At 45.2% G+C, this 26234-nt stretch overlaps 1 protein-coding gene across 2 annotated transcripts in view; it reads right to left on the bottom strand.

Moving 5' to 3' along the window:
- Positions 1-26234, bottom strand: part of paplna (papilin a, proteoglycan-like sulfated glycoprotein) — a 122952-nt gene that overhangs the window by 62961 nt on the left and 33757 nt on the right. For both annotated transcript variants that reach the window (XM_068039737.1, XM_068039738.1), the window contains exon 3: positions 4542-4602. In XM_068039737.1, the coding sequence (XP_067895838.1) occupies positions 4542-4602 (61 nt within the window). The remainder of the gene's footprint in view (positions 1-4541; positions 4603-26234) is intronic.

Raw genomic sequence — 26234 nt, 5'->3', positions numbered from 1 at the left:
GCCCACACAGGAAATCCCACACGCCCACACAGGAAATCCCACACGCCCACACAGGAAATCCCACAAGCACATAGGAAATCCCACACGCCCACACAGGAAATCCCACACGCCCACACAGGAAATCCCACACGCCCACACAGGAAATCCCACAAGCACACAGGAAATCCCACACGCCCACACAGGAAATCCCACACGCCCACACAGGAAATCCCACACGCCCACACAGGAAATCCCACACGCCCACACAGGAAATCCCACACGCCCACACAGGAAATCCCACATGTCCCAGGACCAGACATCAGGGAGCAAATTTTAAAAAAACATTTTCTATTTCACCATAACAGATGCACCCTTGCTGATGATTCTAAGCAACAAGAATCCAATTCTATTCTTTTATTAATTTCCTTCCTGTGAAAACTGCTCTATATAACGATAACTACACGTACAAAAAGTGACTTGTTAACTGGGATTGAGAACATGAAAGTCCCTATATAAATGCAATTGTTATCCTTCTACAAATGGGTTAGCAATCATTGACCACATTAAACCCTACACAGTCCCATACGTCAGAAAGTTATTTGTTACTACTGGGTTCGATTGTTTTAACCTGTCAATTTGATACAGTTGTTGCCTAGATTCATAACCTACACTAACACTGAGTAAGCACTGTTGAAAATGTTGTTCTTTTGACAAGATATTCAGCGGAGGTCCTTTTGTCCCCTGCCAGTGGATGTTAAAAGATTCCACAACACAACTCACACAATAACTGGAAATTGCTGGTATCCTGGGCAGTTCCTCCTTCGATTGGAAGGAACTACAAACATTGAAACACGAAAACTTCTGGAGCTGTTCCAATGGCCCAGCTGACTAAAGCCACGTGTAACTAAATCAAACAGACACAAGAACAGGAGGAGGCCATTCAGCCCCTCAAGCCTGCTCAGCCGTTCAAAGGGATTATTACTGACCTGTACCTTAACTCCGTTCACCCACCTTGATTCCATATTCATCAATACCCTAATCTAACAAAGATCGATTAATCTCAGGTTTGAAATTTTCAATTGACCTCCAACATCCACAGCCTCGAGGAGAGAGAGTTCCAGATTCTCACTACTCTTTATGTGAAGGAGTGTTTCCTGATTTCACTCCTGAACTCAGATCTGAAGATTGTTCTGGATCCCCCATCAGATTAAACAGTTGCTCTTCATCTCCCCTGTCAAATCCCGTGATCGTTTCAAACACCTTGACTACATCGCCCTTTAATCTTCTATACTCAACAGAATACAAGCCGAGTCTATGCAAACTGTCCTCGTCATTTCACTACAGAAAGACTCTGGGGTGCGATTCCCAGCTTGTCCTGGGTTAGCTGATTGATCTCTGTCAGCAATAACTTGCTGCTATTGGGTTTGGCAGCCACAGGGTTAGAGTGAGGAAGGATTAGCCGGCCTTCTAGTTTCTCATCCCAAATCAATGACCCTTGCTGGAAAGTGAAAGTGTATGAACATTGCACAAAGGACAGGATCAAGCTCTGCTCTCCCCGACAGGCAAACAGACTAAGCTTCCTCGCAACACAAAGCAACACAACCACTAGGGCAGGTTAATGGAGGTCAACAGTTACCCATCTGACCATCTTCCAGAGCGAGTGACAGCGGTCAGCACAGCAAGGCAGAATATTGCAGGTGGCTATGAAAGATCCCACCGCACTATTTGAAGAACAGCAGGGGTCTCTCTCCCCAGTGTCAGCAGGGGTCTCTCTCTCCCCCAGTGTCAGCAGGGGTCTCTCTCTCCCCCAGTGTCAGCAGGGGTCTCTCTCTCCCCCAGTGTCAGCAGGGGTCTCTCTCTCCCCCAGTGTCAGCAGGGGTCTCTCCCCGGTGTCCTGGCCAATATTTCTGCCTCTCCAAGATCACAAAAAAAAGAGATTATCTGGTCATTATCTCCTTGCTGTGTGCAAGTCAGCTGCCTACATTTCCTGCATTATAACAATGATTATATAACAATGTTCTGGGGACATGGGTTCAAATCCCACCACGGCAGATGGTGGAATTTGAATTCAATTAATAAATCTGGAATTAAAAAGCTAGTCTAATGATGGCCATGAAACCATTGTTGATTGTTGTAAGAAACCCATCTGGTTCATTAATGTCCTTTAGGGAAGGAAATCTGCTGTCCTTACCTGGTCTGGCCTACATGTGACTCCAGACCCACAGCAATGTAGTTAACTCTTACATGCCCTCTGAAATGGCCTAGCAAGCCACTCAGTTCAAGGACAATTAGGGATGGGCAATAAATGCTGGCCTAGCCTGCGACACCCACATCCCACAAAAAAAAAACGAACAAAAAAAAAATTATACTCCGATAGTATTTAATTGGCTGTAATGCACTTTGGGAAGTCCTAAGATTGTGAAAGATGCTGTAGAAATGCAAGTTTGTTCAAACTGTCCCATCTCAATCACAGTGAGGGCAAAGCAGGCTCCCCAGGAAGGGGAGGATGTAAACTGGAGTGAGAATCACTTCTGCGTTACCTTACAAGGAGCTGGATTGTTGAATGCCTGGGAGTGAATCACACACTGCAGCCTCCCCTTTTGCAGAAAAACACAGAGAGGTGTGGAGGAGAAAACACTCAATTTAGAAGTGAACAGACTTGCCCATGTTTCAGTCTCTACGATTGATAAAACAACAACACAAAACCTCAAAGTTTGTAGAGTGTGGTGTTTACTGGAGCCTGGAATAATTGACATTGACAGCGGTCCTGGGTCCAAATACAGAACACAAAGATCATTCAAAGATTTGATAGGGAGAGCTCAGAACAAGGGGGCATAATCTGAAAATTGGAATTAATTTTAGAATTAAAGTTAAAGCTAGGCTGTTCAGGGGTGATGTCAGGAAGCGCCTCACATGCTGGTGGAAATCTGGAACTCTCTCTCCCAAGAAACTGTTAAGGCCGAGGCTCAATTAAAAATGTTAAAACTGAGATTGATAGATTCTTGTTCGGTGAAGGGCATTGTGGGATTATGGAACCAAGATGAGTAACACAAAGAAAGACTTGCACTTATATAGCGCCTTTCACGACCTCAGGGCCTGCCAAAGCGCTTTACAACCAATTAAGTATTTTTGAAGTGTAGTCACTGTTGCAATGTAGGAAATGCAACAGACAGTTTGTGCACAGCAAGATCCCACAAACAGCAATGTGCTAATGACCAGATAACCTGTTTTAGTGATGTTGATTGAGTGATAAATATTGGCCTGGACACCGGGGAGAATTATTCTTCGGAACATTGCCATGGGATTTTTTTTTACTTCTATGACAGGACAGATGGGGCCTCAATTTAGCATCTTATCCAAAAGATCTCCGACAATGCAGCACTCTCTCAGGACTGCACTGGAGTGTCGGCCTTGAATTTTCATGCTCAGGTCCTGGAGTGGGACTTGAACCCACAACCCTTCTGACTCAGAGGCAAGCGTGTGCCCAATGTAGGTGGAGTCAAAACACAGATTGGTAATGATCCAATTGAATGGCAGAACAGGCTGGTGGGCTGAATGGCCTCCCCCCCCACATTCCGATAAGGCATGAAACCCAGTCTAGGTGTTCAGATCATGTCATAAACTATAACAAACTGCTCAATGACTTGTTGTCTGAGCTTTGCAATCGAATGAATTATTGCTCTTAATCCCTAGTCACTTGTCCCTTATATACCAGACAAGATTTGTATTCATACAGCACCTTTAAACATAGTGAAACGTCACAAGGTGCATCACAGGAGCATTATTAGACTAAATGTGACACCAAAGCACATAAGGGAACACTAGGACAGGTGACCAAAAGCTGAGTCAAAGAGGGAGGTTTTAAGGAGCAACTTATAGGGAGAGAGAGAGATGGAGAGGTTTAGGGAGGGAATTCCAGAAGCTAGGGCCCAGGCAGCTGAAAGGGTCATGACGCTTTTCTCCACAATACCTGCACACTGGCTTTTATTCTGCTGAGGGTCTATCTTTAAACCCATGTCAACCCAACTTCCACCATCCGCACACGTACATCACCACAGGAGACATATCTCAGGCTCACCTCTACGCGCAAAGCTAAAGACCCGAGAGTGAATGGAATAGCTCACCAAAGTGTGTCGAATAAATGAATAGATAAGTAGCACAGATGTTGAGACGCCTCCTTTAAAGTCTGATTTCCCCTCTCTTTTCCCCTGAAAATGGCCATTCTTGTGCTGTTTGCCCAGATGTTGCTGAACTATTCCAACATGAGGGACCTTCACAGCCAAATCCCATCCAGTTCTCATCCCACATACATGTTCCAACTGGACCTGCTGGTTGGCAATCAGAAGGAGGAACCCTTGATAACTCCCCTATCCCACCTCTACGAAGCTCGGGAGACACCGCAGTTAACTGCAGCCTCCCGACTGACACCCGTGATCAGCTCACTCCACACAGCCTATTAGCTTAACCTGGCTTCTTCCTGAGCTCAGAGGCGGTGGATCTATCAGGGAGCCCCTTTTCACTCTGGCCTCCTTCCAATATGTACAAGGAGCATCTCACTGTACCTGAATGTTGCAAGAGCGGTAGTTTCTGAAAGGTCCAATACAGTTGCTTCCGCCGTCTCTCCTGGATTAAAAATTGAACAAATGAAAAACACACAAGTTTTGAAGATGGACTTGTGATTTGACACTGAAATTCACATAAAATCCAAATTAAACAATTCGTCAATGCAGTGATGTGGGGTGCTGCCCGGCACACAGTATTCCATGAACTGTAACGGCACCACTGAGAATAAGTAAATCATGTTTGTAGAGAAGCAGGGAGGATATTAATTATACAGACATCTCAGGAAGGTTATACAGGCCTTGAGGTGGGTGCAGTGAAGATTCAGCAGAATGATACCAGGACTAAGAGAGTTAAATGAAGAGGACAGGCTGCACAGACTCGGCCTCCATTCCCTTGAGTATAGAAGATTAAGGGATAATCTAACTTGGTGTGTTTAAAATGATGAAATAGGGTTAATAGAGGGAACTATTATCTTGGGAGTGGGGTGAGGAGCAGGCCATGTATTTTCTACATGAGTAGTGTGGGGAAAAAGGCATTGAAGTGGATCAGCCATGATCATATTGAATGGCAGAGCAGGCTCAATGGGCTGAATGGCCTACTCCTGTTACGAGGTCCCTACGAGCTCTTCCCGGCTTTTTATTTGGCGAAGTATGGGGAAGGCCGCCTCCCCATTAAAACACACTGAGCTCCACGAGCTCAGCAAGCAGCAACTGAAGGGCTGGGCCAATCAGCAATCTGAAAACAGGCCACGCAAGATTAAATTAAACATCCTCCACTTTGAACGTTCCCGACTACCTTACCCAAAATGGCGGGTGGCGCACCTCCAGCCGGAAGTACGTGCGCACTTCCAGCTCACCATTTTGGAAGCAGAGTTGGCCAAAAATAGTGCCTGCGCTTGTCCGAATTTTTAGGCCAGTATGTTCCTCCCACTCCACAATGGAAGAGATGTCAGTGGAATGGAATTTCTCCGCACCTTTGCCACTGGTGCTGCCTGATCTGTCACAGGCCCACCATCCCATAAGCCCAATTGCAGGGTAAAGCTTCTGCTGTGCTCCAACCATGTGCTCCAGGTCCAACATCGGAAGAAAAGCGCCCCTCGTACAGAGCTTCAATCTCCCTACGGAGCCTCTCTGGAAAACACTGCCAATTTACTGCCCTTTATTAGCAAGTTATGGGCACTTTGCTATCATGGATTTAGATCAATTGTGAGCCCACTTAAAGGCTGCCCTAAATCATGTCGCTAATTACTATTGCAACCTCTTCAACCAATAACAATGGGTCTTTTACCAAGTTGGGTTCAGAGTGATACATATTCATTCTTATGTTTTAAGGTTTTCATTTGTAAGCAACATTGATTCTAATCACTACATTCCCCAAGGGCACAAAGAGCCAACCATGAGAGTCACAGAGCAGTCGGGTGGTAGGATAACAACTCGGTTTCAAACAATTTCCATGGTCTGGTGCCACACATTTTATTGAATTCAATGTCACGACCTGCAATGTTGAGATGTGAACGTACGACCTCTAGGTTAGCAGTTTAACACCATAGCGCCTACACTGCTGTACCCAGCCTAACTCTTCCCTAAAGGAATGTGAATCATTAGCTGATGTAAAACATGTTCACACAGCACAGGTCCTTGTGTCTAGCCAAATCACTCAAGACTGAGCTAGGAATAATTGCTACTTTTATGAAGTTATATCTCAAACCAACATTGTGAGAACACGTCCAATAGAGAAAGACTAGAACTAAAGAATTACAAAGTATTACATAGTATTACAAAGTATTTTGTACAAGCACAGAAATATTCAGCCAAACAGGTCCATGCTAGCCTTTAAGCCCCACAAGATCCTCTTCTCAGTCTAGATCAACTCAGCCTATCAGCATACGCTTCTATTCCTTTCTCCCTCGTGTAGGTAACTTCCCCTTAAATCCATCCATACTATTCACCTCCTCACCTCATGGTGTGGTACAGCGTTCCACATTCTTACCTAGGGAAGGGGATACGTGCCCGAGAGGGAGTGCATCAAAGGTTCCTGGGATGAGGGGATTTTCCTCTGGGGAGAGACTGAGTAGACCAGGCCTATATTCTCTGAAGTTTAGAAGAATGAGAGGTGATCTCATTGAAACATAACATTCTTAAGGGACTTCACAGGGAAGATGCTGAGAAAACGTTACCCTGGCTGGGGTATCTAGAACACGGGGTCACAATCTCAGGAGAAGGGCCTGGCTATTTAGGACTGAGATGAGAATTTTTTTCACTCAAAGGAGTGGGAATCTTTGGAATTCTTTATCCCAGAGGGTTGTGAATGGTCAGTCGTTGAGCACATTCAAGTCAGAGGGTTGACAGATTTTTGGTATTCAGGGAAATGTGGGAAGGTGGAGTTGAGGTAGAAGGATCAGCCACGATCTTGTTGAATGTGGGAGCAAACTTGAATGGCCAAATGACCTACTCCTGCTCCTTATAATCAATCCTGTGTATGTTCTAAAGACTCTCTGGGTGAAGAAGTGAATTCTGCTGAATTTCCTATTGGATTTATTTGTGACTACCTTATACCTTACGCAAGTGGATAAGGTAGTCAAGAAGGCATACGGCATGCTTGCCTGCATCAGTCGGGGCATAGAGTATAAAAATTGGCAAGTCATGCTGCAGCTGTACAGAACTTTAGTTAGGCCACACTTGGAATATTGCGTGCAATTCTGGTTGCCACACTACCAGAAGGATGTGGAGGCTTTGGAGAGGGTACAGAAGAGGTTTACCAGGATGTTGCCTAGCTACGAGAGGTTGGATAAACTCGGATTGTTTTCACTGGAACGACGGAGGTGGAGGGGCGACATGATAGAGGTTTACAAAGTTATGAGCGGCATGGACAGAGTGGATAGTCAGAAGCTTTTTCCCAGGGTGGAAGAGTCAGTTACTAGGGGACATAGGTTTAAGGTGCGAGGGGCAAAGTTTAGAGGGGATGTGCGAGGCAAGTTTTTTTTACACAGAGGGTGGTGAGTGCCTGGAACTTGTTGCCGGGGGAGGTGGTGGAAGCAGGTACGATAGCGACGTTTAAGAGGTATCTTGATAAACACATGAATCGGATGGGAATAGAGGGATACGGACCCCGGAAGTGCAGAAGGTTTTAGTTTAGGCAGGCATCAAGATCGGCGCAGGCTTGGAGGGCCGAATGGCCTGTTCCTGTGCTGTACTGTTCTTTGTTCTTCTCTATATGTCTTCTAGTTCTTTGGCCATCTTTGGAAACATCTTTATGTCAAAACCTTTCATAATCTTAAAGAATTATATCTGGACACTCCTCAGTCTGTTGTTTCCTAGAGAAAAAAACACCCCAGCTTGTTCAATCTTTCCTGATAGGTATAACCTCTCAGTTCTGGTATCATTCCAGTAAATGTTTTTTGCAACTTCTCCTGTGTCTTTATTATAATCTAGAGACCAGAACTTTCCGCATTACTCCAAGTGTGGTTATACCAAGGTTCTATAAGTTTAACATAACTTCCCTGCTTTTCAATTCTACTGAGTGCTCAGTTAATTTCCCCTTACTGCACTGTAATTAGTTTGACAAGACCCCAACTTCAGATCAAGTTATTTGCTATGATTGACACATTATAATCATTACCAATCCATTTCTTTATATAATACTAATTTTAACCATCCCATCTCAGCCATGACCTTTCCACTTCAGATGTAAAGTAGACATCGCATTTCCACCCAACTGGCTCAAACTAACGAATCTATAAAACACCACCAAGAGTTTCACAATATGGAATCAAAAAGAAAGACTTGCATTTCTATATTTGCAACCTCAGGACATCTCAAAGCACGTTACAGCCAATGAAGTTCTTTTGAACTTGTAATGTGGGAATCAGACTCGAGGGCCGGCATTTTATGCTGGTGACGGGAGTCTCGACATCCAGAAAAGGGGACGCCGAGCTCCCCGAGTTGCCTCTTCTGTGGGAGGCCCACTGAATCTAGTGCCAATCAGGCGCCTATGTGGACAGCAGCAGGCCCGCTAAGGAATCAAGGACCCCGGCGACAGACGTCCCGCCCTCGGAGAGCTGCCAGCCAATCAGAGGCCAGCAGTTCTTTCACTGAGCAGCACCACCGCGGAGGTGGTGGCTGCTTCTGGTGGAACACCCACTCGAGGCCCAGGTGCGGTGCTGGACCCAGGCCACAGGTAGGTCAGGGCAGGAGAAGTCTCGCAGGGTGGGAGCCCTGGGGGGGGGGGGGGGGTGCAGTTGTAGGCAACAAGGGCAGAGGGATGGCTCTCAGCCAGCCTTTCCCTTCTTGATGCCAGACCCCTCATTCAGGCACTAGGTGCCTTTTAATGAATGACCCCTCCCCTGGAGCCAGCAAGCAGCCCGCTCGGTTTCTCGTGCCGTGCTTCCTGCGCAGCGACGAGGCCGCACGGCTAATTGCGGCAGCGGAAGGATGAGGCCCTTAATTGGGCATTAATTTCCCAGTTCAGGGCTGAAATTGGCAGCGGGGTGGGAAGGCCGTTCACAGGCCTTCCCGCCCTGGCCCAAATTTTGGCCGAGGCAGGGTCCCCCTCTGCCACCACCTCTCCCAATTTAATGGTCACCCCGCCTCCAAAACCTGCTATGGGAGAAAGCATAGAATTTCCCCCGAGGAGAGCATAGGAATTGCTAGATGAAGACAGCCCAAGACCCTTCCACCATCCTGGTAGTCACATGTTACAATGATAATGGAGTTATTGACTGATCGCTGTAATCAATCTCTATTAATGAGTCTACACCAGACCCAGACATGAGGGGAGGAAAACCCCAGTGCTGGAGAGCTTTGGGAATCAGAGGTCCTGTTCCTCCCAAACATGCGACACTCACCACATCATGTTTCAAATTACTCAGATAATGCATCACCAAACTTTATTTTCTGAGTGAAATCTATCCAATTAGTATTTGAATTAATTAACACTAACTGTTTCCACCGTCTCCCTAGGCAGCCTGTTCCATAGATTGACCACTCACTCGCTGAAATATTGTTTCCGCGGGACAGTTTTGAATTTTGAATTGGTTGGACGGCACCATAGCTTTTTGTCTTCCTCTTATTCTCTGATGCAGTACAATGCTACCTTCCCCCTCAGCAGTAGGAGCTATGTGATCTCAGAAGGAAAAATTATACCTGGGTCCAGGAGGACAGAAATCAGGAGGGGAGGAAGTCAGGATTTCTGGGTGTTGTCACTAAATATTGAGCGTCGGGGCAAACTGCACGAGTGATCATCATGTTCCCTAAGGTCTGGAGTGCACCTTTTACAGCCCAATATCTAGTTAAACAATAATGTGACCTGGCAGAACCTTGCTTCGTATAATAAGAACATTACAAATAGGAGCAGTTGTAGGCCATACCGTCCTTCAAGCCTGCTCCGCCATGCAATATCACGGCTGATCCTCTATATCAACTCCACTTTCCCACCCTATTTCTAGTTTACTCAATCTCTCCTCATGGAACAGCTCTTGCAACCCAGGAATTAATCTCGTGAACCTTGGCTGCACCCCCTCCAAGGCAAGTATATCCTTCCTTGGGTAAGGAGACCAAACCTGACAGTACTCCAAATGTGGCCTCACCAAAGTCCTATATACTTGCAGATAAGACTTCCTTACTTTTATACTCCAAACCCTTGCAATAAAGGCTAACATACCATTCACCTTCCTAAATGCTTGCTGCACCTGCACAATAACTTTCTGGATTGACGTAACTGGTACTGAATTATTACAGAACTAACATTCCCAGCCCACTGCGGTTGGTAGACTGAACTGCATTCCTGTTCGGATTAAGCATGCTGCAAACCTTGGCTTATCTTACAGCCAAACAGAGCTGGGTTTTTAAAGAGAGAGATCAGTTACCGACATTTGTTTTACGAAAATAACAATGATGTAACCTTACCGACAGTGTAGGTGCTCACCTTCAGCTAACTGCCAAGTGTTGAAGGTGAGATGACATTTCCACAAATTTAAAAGCACAGATTCATCTGAATGGTACTCGGGCTATAAAGGTTAACTTATGAGGACAGGCTGCATTGATTTAGCTTGTATTCCCTTGAATATAGCAGATTAAGTGGGGGCAGGGTGGGGGTGGGAAGGATGATCTAATTTAGGTGTTTAAGATGTTTAAGGAGTTGATAGAGAGAAACGATTTCCTCTGGTGAGGGAGTCCAGAACAAAGAGACATAACCTTAAAATCAGAGCTAGGCCGTTCAGGTCAAGAAACACTTCTTCACACAAAGGGTAGTGGAAATCTGGAACGCTCCTCTCCCAAAAAAACTGTTGTGCCTGGGGGTCAATTGAAAATGTCAAAACTGCGATTGATAGATTTTTGTTAGGGATTAAGGATCATGGAGTTAAGATACAGATCAGCCATGGAATAGCTGACTAGTAGAGCTTGAGGGGCTGAATGGCCTCCGCCTGTTCTTGGGCTCCTTCAATGAATTTTTGCTGTGTCTTCAATTTCTGACACAAATGGAAACAGCGGACTGAAATTTACGTTGCCGCCGTTGATCAGTTACCAGTGGCGGCCCACACGTATGAGCTGAGCTTCGCGGAGACGCTGTGATATTCAGCAAGGCGGCTCATTTAAGTGGCCGGGGCGGACTGCCCCCTCCCCCGCTCGACGACATGGAGGGGGCAGGCGATCCATCCCCAGCAACAGCGTCAGGTGTCACTGCGCAGGTGCTGACGTCATTTTTAAAGGGTTGCGAGCCCTACATCTCAATTTAAATCTTTAACGGGATAATGAGTTAAAATAGATTTGACAAAATACAATAAATCTTTCCAGCCCCTCTCCCACCCCCCCAATAAACATATAATTAAATCCTTGCCCTCTCCCCCTCAACTCTGAAATACTTACCTTGTGCACCTGAAATTCCCCCCGCCCCCACCTCCCTCCCAAAGTTCATAAAGTATGCACTTTGCCCCTTCCCACCATCCCCTACACCAATCGGAAGAGTTTGACCCCACTTCCCACCGCGCCCCCGCACTGAAATACTTACCTGCTCCCCCCTCCCCACCAGCACCAGTGTTACGCCTCGGATCTCCAGATGGAGTTCCGAAGGCGCGGGAATGCCGGCCAGGGGTAACAGTATCGGAGTGGAATAGACAACGGGAGCGGGTAAGTCGTTAATTCCTTCATTTTCATTTCTTTTAAATGTGTAAGTTTTGGCCCGTCACCGAGCGCCAGAGGAGCCACCACGAGGCCTTGCCGCCGGCGGTAATATAGGGCTGGGCCTTCCCGCCGTCAGGGAGCGTGGCGGACCTCTCCCGGAGGCATTTTCCGGGCCCCCCACCGACTTCGCCACAATCCCCGATGCCGGGGGCTATAAAATCCAGCCCATCATTTCCAGCACTTTTCTTTAGTTTTTATTCCATGTTTTGTTGCCTTTGTAACTAGAGAAGATAGTTCACTGAATACACCTATATGTTGATTTATTACAAGAATTTAAAATTTTAAAATACAGGTACTGCATACTTACTGTTTGTGAAGGGAATGAAAATGCAGAATATGGTTTTTCAGCAAAGTAGGTCATAAGGCATTAACCTAAACTTTGCAAACAGTGCAATTTTAGTTTGTGATCAGTAATATACTCATGACTGTGGAAATATTTGTAACAGTCCAGTTGAAATTGGAGTGTTCAATTCTGTCCTGTCCAAGGATGGAAGGTCTCACCAGCAAGAATGTGAGCAGTGAATAACCAAGTTGAAAGTACATTACAAACACTGGAGTAGGAAGAAGTAGAAAAACATTATGCTTGGCAGAACAATGTTGCACACAGTCCTTTCAAAGTGACTCCTTTCAAAGAGATTTTTAGTCTTTGTACTGGGCCAACATTTTACATTTAGCTGTGAGGTAATATATTAAAATACCAAAGAGAGGATTTCCTTCTGTATTGACTGTGCTATGGAAATGACTGTGTGTTCTCTCCAGACGTTCAGGGGATAACATGTTTCATCAACCTGGCTCAGTGCTTCCAAGAGGTCAAGACCTTTCTTGCTTTCACAGAATCATAAAAACTTACAGTACTGCAGGAGGCCATTCGGCCCATCATGGCTGTGCTGGCTCTTAGAAAGAGCGGTCGTGCTTAGTCCCACATCCCTGCTTTTTTTTTTGTAACCCTGCAAGTTCCTCATCCTCAAATAACTGTCCAACTCCCTGTTAAAATTATTCATGGATTCAGCCTCCAGCAGCTTTTCCAGTACAATGATTTTAAATCTGTGACCTTTGGTTATTGGCTTGCTCACCAGATGGAATAGTTTTTCTCTCTCTGCTCTATCGAAACCTCTCATCACTTTGAAACCCTTTGTTACGTCACCTCTGTTCCAAGGAGAACAGTCCTAACTTTTCCAACCTCTCCTCATAACTGAAGTCCCTCATCACTCGGAACATCCTGGTAAACCTCCTCTGTACCCTTTCTAATGTTTTTACATCTTTCCTGAAGTGAGGCGCCCAGAATTATCCACAATATTCCAGCAGAGGCCTAACCAGTGATTTATAAAGTTCTAGCATTTGTATCCCTCCCAGTGTAAACTTCATGGGTGCAAGATGTTGATACTGGTTTTAAAACGATTTTAAATCTCAACCGATCTCCACAAGGATATGAAATCCTGTGTGAGCTTTACAAGTGGAAACCTGCATTCTTATCCAGGGCGTTGTGTCTTGTAAGCACTGATTTATTTTGTGTCCTTATTAATGAAACAAGGTTCGAGCAGTTTAAACAGGCCGGAGGTTCGATATGGAGGAATCACCAATCTTACTAAATGGTAAGGACAGGGGCTGTGTCTTCCTGCACTTTGAATTCAGGACCATATGGAGATATGCACAGCCTGCTTAACTTTAATGATGATTAGAGAAAGTGATTTGTTAGTATATCCTTTGTTACTGTCAGAAAAGGGCAGTTTGAGTATCTTTGGCAATTTGATGCAAGGTTTTGGTGTTTGTACAGTCAGGAACGGAAGTCTAGAAACTTACTGCATTTGTCACGGCATATTGAGGTATGCAGGAACATCGGAACATAGGAACAGGAGTCGGCTGTTTAGCCCTCAAACCTGTTCCGCCATTCAATCTACAACCTAACTCCATATACCTGCCTTTGTCCCATATTCCCGAATACTTTTGGTTAACAAAAATCTATCAATCACAGTTTTAAAATTAACAATTGATCTAACATCATTTGCCAAGAGAGTTCCAAACTTCTACCACCCTTTGTACGAAGAAGTGGTTCCTGATTTCACTCCTGAAAGGTCTGGCTCTAATCTTTTAGATTATGCCCCCTAGTCCTAGATTCCCCACCTAGCAAAACTCTCCCAATCAAAAACTCCGGTAATTGGAATCTGTGGAACATGACAAGGCAGAGGAATAAGGAAGGCTTTCAAGTTTCATTTATACTGTATTCTCCTGAACTAAATGAAGAATCCTCCACACGGAGCAGGAACATTCCCGATTCGATCCCATGTTTCTGACGGGTTTCCAGAATTGACCTGTGCCCCCCTGGGGGGGAGTGGAGGGGAGAATTGGCCAGGATTGAGCCTAGGTGTGCTGCCTCCAAGGTTGAATTTCCAGATGTATGCTGTCTAGCACGGGAAGAAAGGCTGTTTTAACAAGTTACTGGAGGACCACTGGAGTTTGTGGTGCCATACACCAGCGTGGAGTGAGGCTCAAAGCTCAGAACACAGTCACACTAAATCATTCACCCACTCAGTCATGGAGACCAAATTTGAAAATAGGCATAAGTTTCTGTGCTGTAAAACTCTATACACGCATTTATGTTTACCCTGAAGTAAATGTAAGGCAAGTATTTGAAACAGACAAATTGCTTTTTAAAGTTCACTTTGTGTGACAATGGCTAATCTCCTTCAAGATTTTATCACAGGTGAACTGTGGGGTCCAAAACAAACCATTGTATCATTGAGACCATTAAACACCTCCTGAGCTAATGTCTTTGAAGAACAGTTTCTAGAATCGGAGGTGAAAGTTTGACGCCGCCCGAGTCAGAGGCAAGATTTAACCTGCCGAGTCAAAATGGCTTCGGCAAATTCTGGTTTTATACAAACCAGCAATCTGTCTATGGGGGGAGAAAAATAACATTAAAGGGTTGAAATAGGAACAGAAAATGCTGGAAATACTCAGCAGGTCTGGCGGCACCTGTGAAGAGAGAAACAGAGTTAACATTTCAGGTCGATGACCTTTCATCAGAACTTGAAAATGTTAGAGATGTAACAGGTTTTCAGCAAGTACAGAAGTGCAAGGGGTGGGGGTGGTGGCAAAGCACCAAAGGGAAGGTCTGTCATAGGGTGGAAGACAAGAGAGATGGGACAAATAAAGAAACAAAAGATATGTCGAGAGGAGATGTAAATGGCAATAGCAGAATCGTCAGCAGCAGCTGCTGTCCGAAAAAATGGGGGCAAAGGATACGATCTGAAATTATTGAACTCAATAGAGTCTGAAGGCTGTAAAGAACCCATTCAAAAGATGAAGAGCTGTTCCTCGAACTTCCATTGGACTTCATTGGAAGAGTGTGGGAGGCCGAGGTCAGAGTGGGAATGTGGAGGAGAACTGAAGTGACAGGCGACCGAAAGTTCAGGGTCACACTTGCGGACTGAACAGAGGTGTTCCAATCTATGTTTGATCTACCCAGTGTAGAGGAGACCACATTGTGAGCAGCGAATACAGTATAGGAAATTGAAAGAAGTACAAGTAAATAGCTGTTTCACCTGGAAGGATTGTTTGGGACCCTGGGCGGTGAGAAGAGAGGAGGGAAAAGGGCAGGTGTTGCATCTCCTGCGCTTGAGTTGAGCATCATTTTTCATGATATGGAAGATGTGCTTGTGCTGCCTATTTGCAGGTGTAATCTGAAAACACCAAGAGTTCCTTTCCTTTTCCTTTTTTTATTTGTTTCATGGGATGTAGGCGTCACTGGCCAGTCCAGCATTTATTGCCCATCCATGATTGCCCTTGAGAAGGTGTTGGTGAGCTGCCTTCTTGAACCACTGCAGTCCATGGGGTGTAGGTACACCCACAGTGCTGTTAGGAAGGGAGTTCCAGGATTTTGACCCAGCGACAGTGAAGGAACGGTGATTATAGTTCCAAGTCAGGATGGTGTGTGACTTGGAGGGGAACTTGCAGGTGGTGGTGTTCCCATGCATCTGCTGCCTTTGTCCTTCTAGAGTGGTAGAGGTTGTGGGTTTAGAAGGTGCTGTTGAAGGAGCCTTGGTGAGTTGCTGCAGTGCATCTTGTAGATGGTACATGCTGCTGCCACTGTGCGTTGGTGGTAAAGGGAGTGAATGTTTAAGGTGGTGGATGGGGTGCCGATCAAGCGGGCTGCTTTGTCCTGGATGGTGTTGAGCTTTTTGAGTGTTGTTGAAGCCTCACCCATCCAGGCAAGTGGACAGTATTCCATCACACTCCTGACTTGTGCCTTGTAGATGGTGAACAGGCTTTGCGGAGTCAGAATTCCCAGTCTCTGACCTGCTCTTGTAGCCACAGTATTTACATGGCTGCTCCAGTTCAGTTTCTGGTCAATGATAACCCCCAGGATGTTGATAGTGGGGGATTCAGCAATGGTAATGCCATTGCATGTCAAGCGGAGATGGTTAGATTTTCTCTTGTTGGAGATCATCATTGCCTGGTACTTATGTGGCACAAATGTTACTTGCCGCTTATCAACCCAAGCCTGAATGTTGTCCAGGTCTTGCTGCATTTCTACACGGACTGCTTCAGTATCTGAGGAGTTGTGAATGGTGATGAACATTCTGCAATCATCAGTGAACATCCCCCCCCTTCTGACCTTATGATGGAAGGAAGGTCATTGATGAAGCAACTGAAGATGGTTGGGCCTAGGACACTTGCCCTGAGGAACTCCTGCAGCAATATCCTGGGGCTGAGATGATTGGCCTCCAACTACCACAACCATCTTCCTTTGTGCTAGGTATGACTCCAACCAGCGGGGAATTGTCCTCCGATTCCCATTAACTCCAGTTTTGTTAGGGCTCCTTGATGCCACACTCGGTCAAATGCTGCCTTGATATCAAGGGCAATCACTCTCACCTCACCTCTGGAATTCAGCTCTTTTATCCATGTTTGGACCAAGGCTGTAATGAGGTCAGGAGCTGATTGGCCCTGACGAAACCCAAACTGAGCATTAATGAGCAGGTTGTTGCTGTTTAAGTGGAGCTTGATAGCACTGTCGATGACACCTTCCATCGTTGCTGATGAATGAGAGTAGACTGATGGGTTGGACTTGTCATGCTTTTTATGGACAGGACATACCTGGACAATTTTCCACATTGTTGGGTAGATGTCAGTGTTGGAGCTGTACTGGAACAGCTTGGTTAGGGGCACGGCTAGTTCTGCAGCACAGGTCTTCAGTACTACTGGCAGAATGGGCGGCGCAGTGGTTAGCACCGCAGCCTCACAGCTCCAGGGACCCGGGTTCAATTCTGGGTACTGCCTGTGCGGAGTTTGCAAGTTCTCCCTGTGACTGCGTGGGTTTTTGCCGGGTGCTCCGGTTTCCTCCCACAGCCAAAGACTTGCAGGTGATAGGTAAATTGGCCATTTTAAATTGCCCCTAGTGTAGGTCGGTGATAGGGAATATGGGATTACTGTAGGGTTAGTATAAATGGGTGGCTGTTGGTCGGCACAGACTCGGTGGGCCGAAGGGCCTGTTTCAGTGCTGTATCTCTAAATAAATAAAAAAATAAATGTTGTCAGGGCCCATAGCCTTTGTTGTATCCAGTGCCTTCAGTCGTTTCTTGATATCACGTGGAGTGAATCGAATTGGCTGAAGACTGTGATGCTGGGGACTTCAGGAGGAGGCAGAGATGGATCATTCACTCGGCACATCTGGCTGAAGAAGGTTGCAAATGCTTCCGCCTTGTCTATTGCACTGATGTGCTGGGCTCCTCCATCATTGAGGATGGGGATATTTGTGGCACCATCTCTTCCTGTTAGTTGTTTCATAGTCCACCACCAATTACAACTGGATGAGGCAGGACTGCAGAGCTTTAATTGACCCATTGGTTGCGAAATCTCTTAGCTCTGTTTATTGCATGTTTCTGCTGCTTGGTATGTGAATAGTCCTGTGTTGTAGCTTCACCAGGTTGACACCTCATTTTGAGGTATGCCTGGTGCTGCTCCTGCACTCTTCATTGAAACAGGGTTGGTCTCCTGGCTTGATGCTCATGGTACAGTGGATGATATGCCAGGCCATGAGGTTACAGATTGTGGTTGAAGACAATTCTGCTGCTGCTGATGACCCACCGCGCCTCATGGATGCCCAGTTTTGAGCTTCCAGATCTGTTCTGAATCTATCCCATTTAGCATGGTGGTAGTGCCACACAACACGATGGAGGCGCTATATAAATGCAAGTTGTTGCAAGCATCTCATGGTCGAGCAGCTTTTTTCTATCTATCTGCTTAGGGCGCAGTTCTTAAGGCAAAGGCCAAAAATTACAGAAAACTCAAGAAAAGATTCAACTAATTTGCATATTTCCTTCTTTATGTCAGTAGCAGTAATTAAGTGCGACCACAATAAACTTAAATTCAAGATTTTATTCAGAACCTTCCTCACGACTTGAATTGCGAGTCCTTCCAGAACTTGCTGCTTATATCATAGAACATAGAACAGTACAGCACAGTACAGGCCCTTCGGCCCACGATGTTGTGCCGACCCTTTAACCTACTCTAAGATCAAACTAACTACCTACCCTTCATTCTACTATCATCCATGTACCTATCCAAGAGTCTCTTAAATGTCCCTAATGTATCTGCTTCTACTACCGCTGCTGGCAGCGCATTCCACGCACCCACCACTCTCTGTGTAAAGAACCTACCTCTGACATCTCCCCGAAACCTTCCTCCAATCACCTTAAAATTATGCCCTCTGGTGATAGCCCTTTCCACCCTGGGAAAAAGTCTCTGGCTATCCACTCTATCTTTGCCTCTCATCATCTTGTACCCCTCTATCAAGTCACCTCTCATCCTTCTTCGCTCAAATGAGAAAAGCCCTAGCTCCCTCAACCTTCCTTCGTAAGACATGCCCTCCAGTCCAGGCAGCATCCTGGTAAATCTCCTCTGCACCCTCTCTAAAGCTTCCACATCCTTCCTATAATGAGGCGACCAGAACTGAACACAATATTCCAAGTGTGTTCTAACCAGGGCTTTATAGAGCTGCAGCATAACCTCGCGGCTCTTAAACTCAATCCCCCTGTTAATGAAAGCCAACACACCATACGCCTTCTTAACAACCCTATCAACTTGGGTGGCAACTTTGAGGGATCTATGGACGTGGACCCCAAGATCCCTCTGTTCCTCCACACTACCAAGAATCCTGTCTTTAAACCTGTATTCTGCATTCAAATTCAACCTTCCAAAATTAATCACTTCACACTTTTCCAGGTTGAACTCCATCTGCCACTTCTCAGCCCAGCTCTGCATCCTGTCAATGTCCCGTTGCAACCTACAACAGCCCTCCACACTATCCACAACTCCAGCAACCTTTGTGTCATTGGCAAAAGTCTTCCACTTCCTCATCCAAGTCATTTATAAAAATCACAAAGAGCAGAGGTCCCAGAACAGATCCCTGCGGAACACCACTGGTCACCGAGCTCCAGGCTGAATACTTTCCATCTACTACCACCCTCTGACTTCTATGGGCCAGCCAATTCTGTATCCAGATAGCCAACTTTCCCTGTATCCCATGCCTCCTTACTTTCTGAATGAGCCTAGAGTCTGAATATCGACAGAAAACAAACAAAAACTCCACCTGCAGTAGCCATTTAGAAACACCCTTAAATGTAAAGAAATACTTCCAGTCTAATTGTCTCATTATTTTCCTCCACTGCAAGTTCAGCTCTTACAAATTCCAACTATAATCACTGGACATCAACTGGTGGATACTATCCAGGATTTGTTTTCTCAGATACTGTGCATCCAGGATTTGTCCAGTTTCAATTCATATTCTATGATATCCTTTATATGGATTTATAGAGCACCCTTTACAAGGTAAAACATCCCACAGCACTTCACAGGAGTTTAACAAAGACCAATAATTAGGACACAAAACCAAACTCTTAGTCAAAGAGGTGGGTTTTAAGGAGCATCTTAAAGGAGGGGAGAGAGGTAGAGGCAGATAGTTGATGCTTGTTGATAGATAAATATTGACCAGGACACTTGGAAAACTCTCCTGCTCTTCTTCAAATAGTGCCTTGGGATCTTTTACACCCACCTGCGAGAGCTTGGTTTAATTCCTCATCCAAAAGACAGCAACTCTGGCAGTGCGGCACTCCCTCAGTACTGCACTGGAGGGTCGGGCAGGATTTATGTGCTCAAGTCCATGGAGTGGGAGCTTTGACGGTTACTTGAATTCCCATGACACTGTTAGTAAAGGCAGAGCTGAGACACATCGGGGTCAGAAGGTCCCTGATCCAAATCTTGATCAACTCCAAGTTAGCCCATCTCAGGGAGTCAGGAAGTGGCGCTTATCGCCAGCAGGTGAGAGTTCAGATGGAGAGGAACGTTCCGAATTCCCACTTCCAGTAACTAACGAGTGACCCCTGCTGGGCACATGAATGTCAGATGAGGACAGGAGTGGGGCTTGCCTCTGACACCCTTTCTCCCCTTTCCCCAGGATGAGTGTGCACACACTCAGTGGCTGCACAATACTAAAAACGGCTGAGGAAAGGATCTGGGTGTTGTTGTACACTGATCATTGAATGTTCATGACCAATCTCAAGACGCCAACAGGGTACTGAGCTGTACTAATAGAAGCAGGCTGTCATTACACAGATTCTTGACTAGATTAGATCTGGAGTACTGGGTCCAGTGTTGGTCCCTTCTCATGATGGTTGCTAATGGCCTTGGTTAGAGTTCAAAGGAGAGTTATGAGAATCATTCCTCGCTTGAAGGACCATAGTTACTCAGAATTAAGACACAGGGTCTATTTCCTTTAGACTGGCATAGACCTTGAAATGATCCGATAGAGGTTTATAAAATAATGAAAGGGTTGGATAGCATGACCATTGATAGATTATTCCAGTTTGACAGACTGGGGAGAACCAGGGCGCAGGCAAAAGTTGAATTAGGCTGGGTATTAGACTATTCTTTTCTCAGAGAAGTGAGCCTCTGGAATGCACTGCTGGCTGATGTGGTAGATGCTGGCTCTCTGCATGTCTGAGGAGGGAGCTGGGTTAGGAGGTGTCTAGACATGATGCTGTGGCCATCATGAGTGTGGGGCAGGCTTGATGGAATGGCTGGTCTTTCAATGCCCCATCATTTGTCCACAACAGTCTGAGCTACCGGGAAGTAACCCACATGTATGGAGTGATAACCAGTCAGGACGGAACACCATCAGAAAAGGGGAGAATGTTAGTGATAATGTAGAGAAAAACAGAACTAAATTCAAGCCATTCCGTCCAATCTTCCACGATGAACTTAAGCACCAACTTCAGGTTGCGACATGAAAGTTATTTAAGTGGAGAATGTGTTGCACATTCAAGATTCCACTGGGTGCATCCAATGACTGCGGGCTGTGTTTGAACAATTATTACTTTGAATGGTGACTTTCCTTTCACGTATACAGTGTTTCATAATTGTAGCATACTGTAGAAATGGAGAGACTGTAGGAAATAGCTGTTTACACAGCACCAATGTTTGATTAAACGGCACATATAAAATGAAGGGCTCGACTGCGACCTCACCATCTTTGAAGTTTTTTCTAAACTTAAGACATGTGTTTACTTTCACATTTCAAACAAGATATTTTAAGTTAAAAGTGTAGGGTGTAGAAAGGAGTCAAATCTGCAGTCCCAGGAGGGCTGGATCTGACCAGTTAAACCTCGTTTCCATTCATCTGCACTCCTTCAATCTCTCCATTCTCCACTTCACACACCATGCACCAAACCCTGCCAGAAAGGGTAGGTAGGGTAAAAGAGGAAAAGAAGGCCTCAAGGCCTCAGGACTTCCCAATGTGCATTACAGCCAATTAAGTCCTTTACTGAAGTGTTATCGCTGTTGTAATGTAAGAAACACGGCAGCCAATTTGTGCACAGCAAGCTCCCACAAACAGCAATGTGATAATGATCAGATAATCTGTTTTTATTAACAATGTTGATTGAGGATTAGGGTTATAAGCAGGACACCGGGGAGAACCGCCCTGCTCCTCTTTGAAATAGTGCCATTTGATTTTTTTTGCATCCACCCGAGAGGGCAGACAAGGGCTCGGTTTAACGTCTCAACTGAAAGACAGCACCTCCGGCAGTGCAGCACTGCCTCGCTACTGCACTGGAGTATCAGCCTGGATTTTCAACTCTAGTCTCTGGAGCAGGACTTGAACCCACAACCTTCTGACTAAGGTGAGACTGCTACCCACTGGCAGCAGGTGTGAATGAGGTGGTGCACTCACTGGGTTAGACAAGTGTTAATGAACACTGGACTTTGTAACTGATTTTTTTTTTTAGATGGGGTCAGAGAAGTCAGGTGGCCTCACATCAACTCTTGCTTAAAGACAAGATAGAAATCTTGGTTACCAGGACAACAAAGATCCCAGATCAAATACTATTTTAATCAGCAGAGACTGCAGGGGTATAACACCTGAAGAACAATGGGTTTCACCCTCCCAGACCTTCAGATCGTAAACAAGGAGTCAGTGAGTCTGAGGATGCAAATGTGCACGGCAGCTGCCAACACCTGGAAACAATGAAAAGCCTGGGTAGGGCTTCTAAAGCCAGACTTGTGGACTTTGCATATTGGAAAAGGCTAATAGGCTATTGATTTTTGATTCCAGATAAATTTAACAGACTTTCTGAAGGAAGACAGGCTGCAAGAAAGGATACCAGTTGCAGCCTCAGAGCAGGCTGTATGGAAGAGGACCAGCGGTGGCGGCCTCAAGGGACAGAGACATGGAACAACTACTCTCTGAAGATACACAGCGAAAGGCTGTGAAGACTTGAACCTGTTTTAAAAGTTGAGTTTTGCGGAGAAGACCACCACAGGATCACCGCGAATCGCCTTATGTGTGAACGTCCAGGTTGAGAAGTGAGCGAAGAGGACATTGACTTTGAGAAAGGTCTGGGAAATCCAATCCATTGCAACTGGGAGGAGTTTGGGACTTTTAACCACAAAGATTTCACCATTAAAGGGGACAGTGTAACGTACAAGTGTGGGGTGAGGCTTTCAAGTGTTTTAATAAATGAAGAAAATACCTTTCTTTGTAAGTTGGGGTATCAGCTACTGATAGAGTACTATTTTGTTCATGGAGATTTCTTTTAGTTTAGTTAATAAAATGCAAAATCTTGTCATGTAATTTTTTAAATTGTTCTGGGGGTTGATATCTTGTATTTTAAGGATAATGGTCTTACTGAGGTGATAACACAAGTTGATAGAATTTTGCACCTACTACTTAAATTACACATTAAAAGTTGACAACTACCGATCTCTGAAACAAGAAACTACAAGGTTTATACAGTAGCTTTACCAGTTAACAGCACTACCAATATAATTATCAAAAAACATCACATTCCTGTTTGGACATTGGACAATTTAGGCCAAGGTGGGACCATCGATTGGATTTTGAACTTTGGCACCACGGAGCAGTGTGTGCTATCCTTTCATCACTGGGACCAGAATTCAAATCCATCCCAGGGTGGGAGATGAGAGCTCCCCCTCTCTGATAGTTTTACACTGTATAAATTTCCTTTTAATCGAGTTGCTATGGGCATTAGTCATAAGGTCACACAGAAGTTATTTTGTATTCTGCGGTGAGTGGTTCTGCGCTGCAGTAACTCGCCAAACCTCCTTCAGCAGCACCGTCCAAACCCACAACCTCTACCAACTAGAAGGACAAGGGCAGCAAATACATGGGAACATCACTACCTGCAAGTTCCCCTCCAAATCTCACACCATCCTGACTTGGAACTATATCGCCGTTCCTTCACTGTCGCTGGGTTAAAATCCTGGAACTCCCTTCCTAACAGCATTGTAGGTGTACCTACCTCACATGGACTGCAGTGGTTCAAGAAGGCAGCTCACCACCACCTTCTCAAGGGCAATTAGGGATGGGTAATAAATGCTGGCCTGGCCAATCACACTCACAACCTGAGACTTAATTAAAAAAACACAAAGATGGCTGATGTAGAAAATGAAAATATTGCAATTGAACTCGATTAAACTTCGTTCTGAGGCGTTGGTGTAGTGTTATTCTGCATGCAACCATGAGTAACATGACCTGGGAATGCCTGATTCTGGTACTGACTGCAACAGAAGAACAGGAGGCAGCCATTCAGCCGCTCAAGCCTGTTCCGCCATTCAGTGAGACCATGCCTGGTCTGTGGCCTAACTCCGTCTACCTGCCTTTGTCCCTTACCTCATAATTTGGTTAACAAAAATCTCTCAATCTCAAATTTAAAATTTAGAATTAATCTAGCATCAATTGGCATTTGCAGAAGCCGGTTTCAAACTTCTTCCACCCTTTTTGTGTGTAAAAGTGTTTCCTAATTTCACTCCTGGAAGGCCTAGCTCTAACCTTTAACCTATGGCCCCTAGTCCCAGACTCCCCAACCAGCGCTGAACACGAATCAGATTCTCAGCACTGAAGACATGTTAAAAAGCTCCGTTATCAGTGGGTCACCCATTTCGATTAATTAGACAAAGAGCAGATTTGGGAAAGGTTCGCCCGCCCGGGTCAGCTTTTTATTTCAAGTTTTGAGCTCAGACTCTAATACTTAGACGAATCCTAAATGTTAGAGCAATGAAGTTCCTCAGATCTCAGTTGTAGATTTAAAAATTAAAATACAACTGAAATAACAGTTACAACTATTAACTTTTGCCTTCCCTCCCCTCTCATCACCATTCTGGTGCATTTTAACTATTGCCATTAATAGAGAACATAGATGCTAAATATTAAGGAAAGACGAGAATTTATATAGCACCTTTTGCAACCACAAGATGTCCCAAAGTGCTTCACAGCGAATGAAGTACTTGTTAAGTGGAGTCACCGTTGTAACGTAGCAAGCGCAATGGCTAATTTTCACACAGCAAGATCCCACAAAGAGCAATGAAATAAAGCCAGATAATCTGTTTTAGTGACATTGGCTAAATTTGTTCCCCTACTCCACTTTGCAATTGTGTCACGGGATTTTTTACGCCTGCCTGAACGGGCAGACACATTTAATGTGTCATGCAAAAGACAGCATCGCCAACAAGTGCAGCACTCCCTCAGTACTGCACTGGTGTGCCAGCCTTGAGACTTGGTCAAGTCTCTGGACTGGGATGCGAACCTGCGACCTGCTGACTCAGACAGGAGAGTGCTACCCACTGAGCTATGGCTGACGTCCATTTCCCAGTGCTCTCTCACAGTCTGGCTCAGAAATCAACCGGAGGGCTGGGGTTAGGGTGGGGTGGGGTGGGACTGGGGGAAGGGGAAACCTCTGATTGGCTGAAAAATCAGCTCCTAACGCTTCAGATCGTTGAGCTTGATGCTTCAGTGTTTTGGAGCTGGAATCAGATTAACTTTTGACATGATTTTCTCACGTCAGATAAAGGTGTGCAAGTTACTTCATGCACAGTCATCAGACCAAGTGCATCAATGCCTTTAAGAAAAAAATATTCACTAAGAATTGTTTTGATCAAAGTACAACCCATTGCCATTATCTGTTAGAGTGCGTGACTCATTTTCTTCCCAAGCAGTTAAACCGGGCCATGTCTGAACTCTGCACACGAATCACTGATCTACAAAAATTATTGTTTCTATTAGTCACAGGTTGGTCATATTTTTTTCAAAGAAAAAAAATGGTTAAATTCCCTGCATCAGAATCAGGGAAATGAGTAGCAAATTCTCCCAACAGTTTGAAGTAATGTTGACAACAACTTTAGAAAATCCGTTTGATTTTTCCGTTCAACAATGCCCTGGTGATCTGTCCCCATGTGCATTTTTAACTCTGCATTAAGAACATCAAATTAGGTGCTATTCTCACCTTGGAGTCAGAAGGTTGTGGGTTCAAATCCCAATTCAGAGATTTCAGCCAATAATCCAGGATGACACTCCAGTGTATACCTGTGGGAGTGCTATACTGTCGGAGGTGTGGTCTTTCGGAGGAGATGTTAAACCGTGGTCCTGTCTGTCATCTCAGGTGGGCATAAAAGATCCCATGGCACTATTTTGAAGAACAGGGGAGTTATCCCTGATGTCGTGGCCAATATTTATCCCTCGACCAACTTCAGTAGATTATTTGGTCATTATCTCATTTGCCGTTTGTGGGAGCTTGCTGTGTGCAAATTAGTTGCTGTATTTGTTACATTACAACACTGTCTACACTTCAAAAATACTTCATTGGCTGTAGAACACTTTGGGACATCCCAAGGTTGTGAAAGGCGCTATATAAATGCAAGTTCCTTCTTTCTTTCATTCCTTGGTTCCAAGCCATACATAGCTAATGTCCTCTGCTAATTACCATTTATTTGGACTAGTCGATTTACCATGGGACTACTGACATACAGCGTGGGGGCCCCTGTACAAATGTGATGCTCAGCTGGCCTGTCCCTTTAAGGTCATATAGTCAAGTTGTCAGTAAACACAGCCTGACGTTAGAGTTTGTCTCGGTGATTATCTCTGCAACTGCCATTTATATGGTGCCTTTAACATAGAAAAACATTCCAAGGCACTTCACAGGAGTGTTATCGGATAAAGTTCGA

The sequence above is a fragment of the Heterodontus francisci genome, chromosome 9, assembly GCF_036365525.1.
Source record: "Heterodontus francisci isolate sHetFra1 chromosome 9, sHetFra1.hap1, whole genome shotgun sequence".
Taxonomy (NCBI): Eukaryota; Metazoa; Chordata; class Chondrichthyes; order Heterodontiformes; family Heterodontidae; genus Heterodontus; species Heterodontus francisci.
Note: the sequence above shows the minus strand (reverse complement) of the source record. Positions and strands in the feature narration are given on the sequence as shown.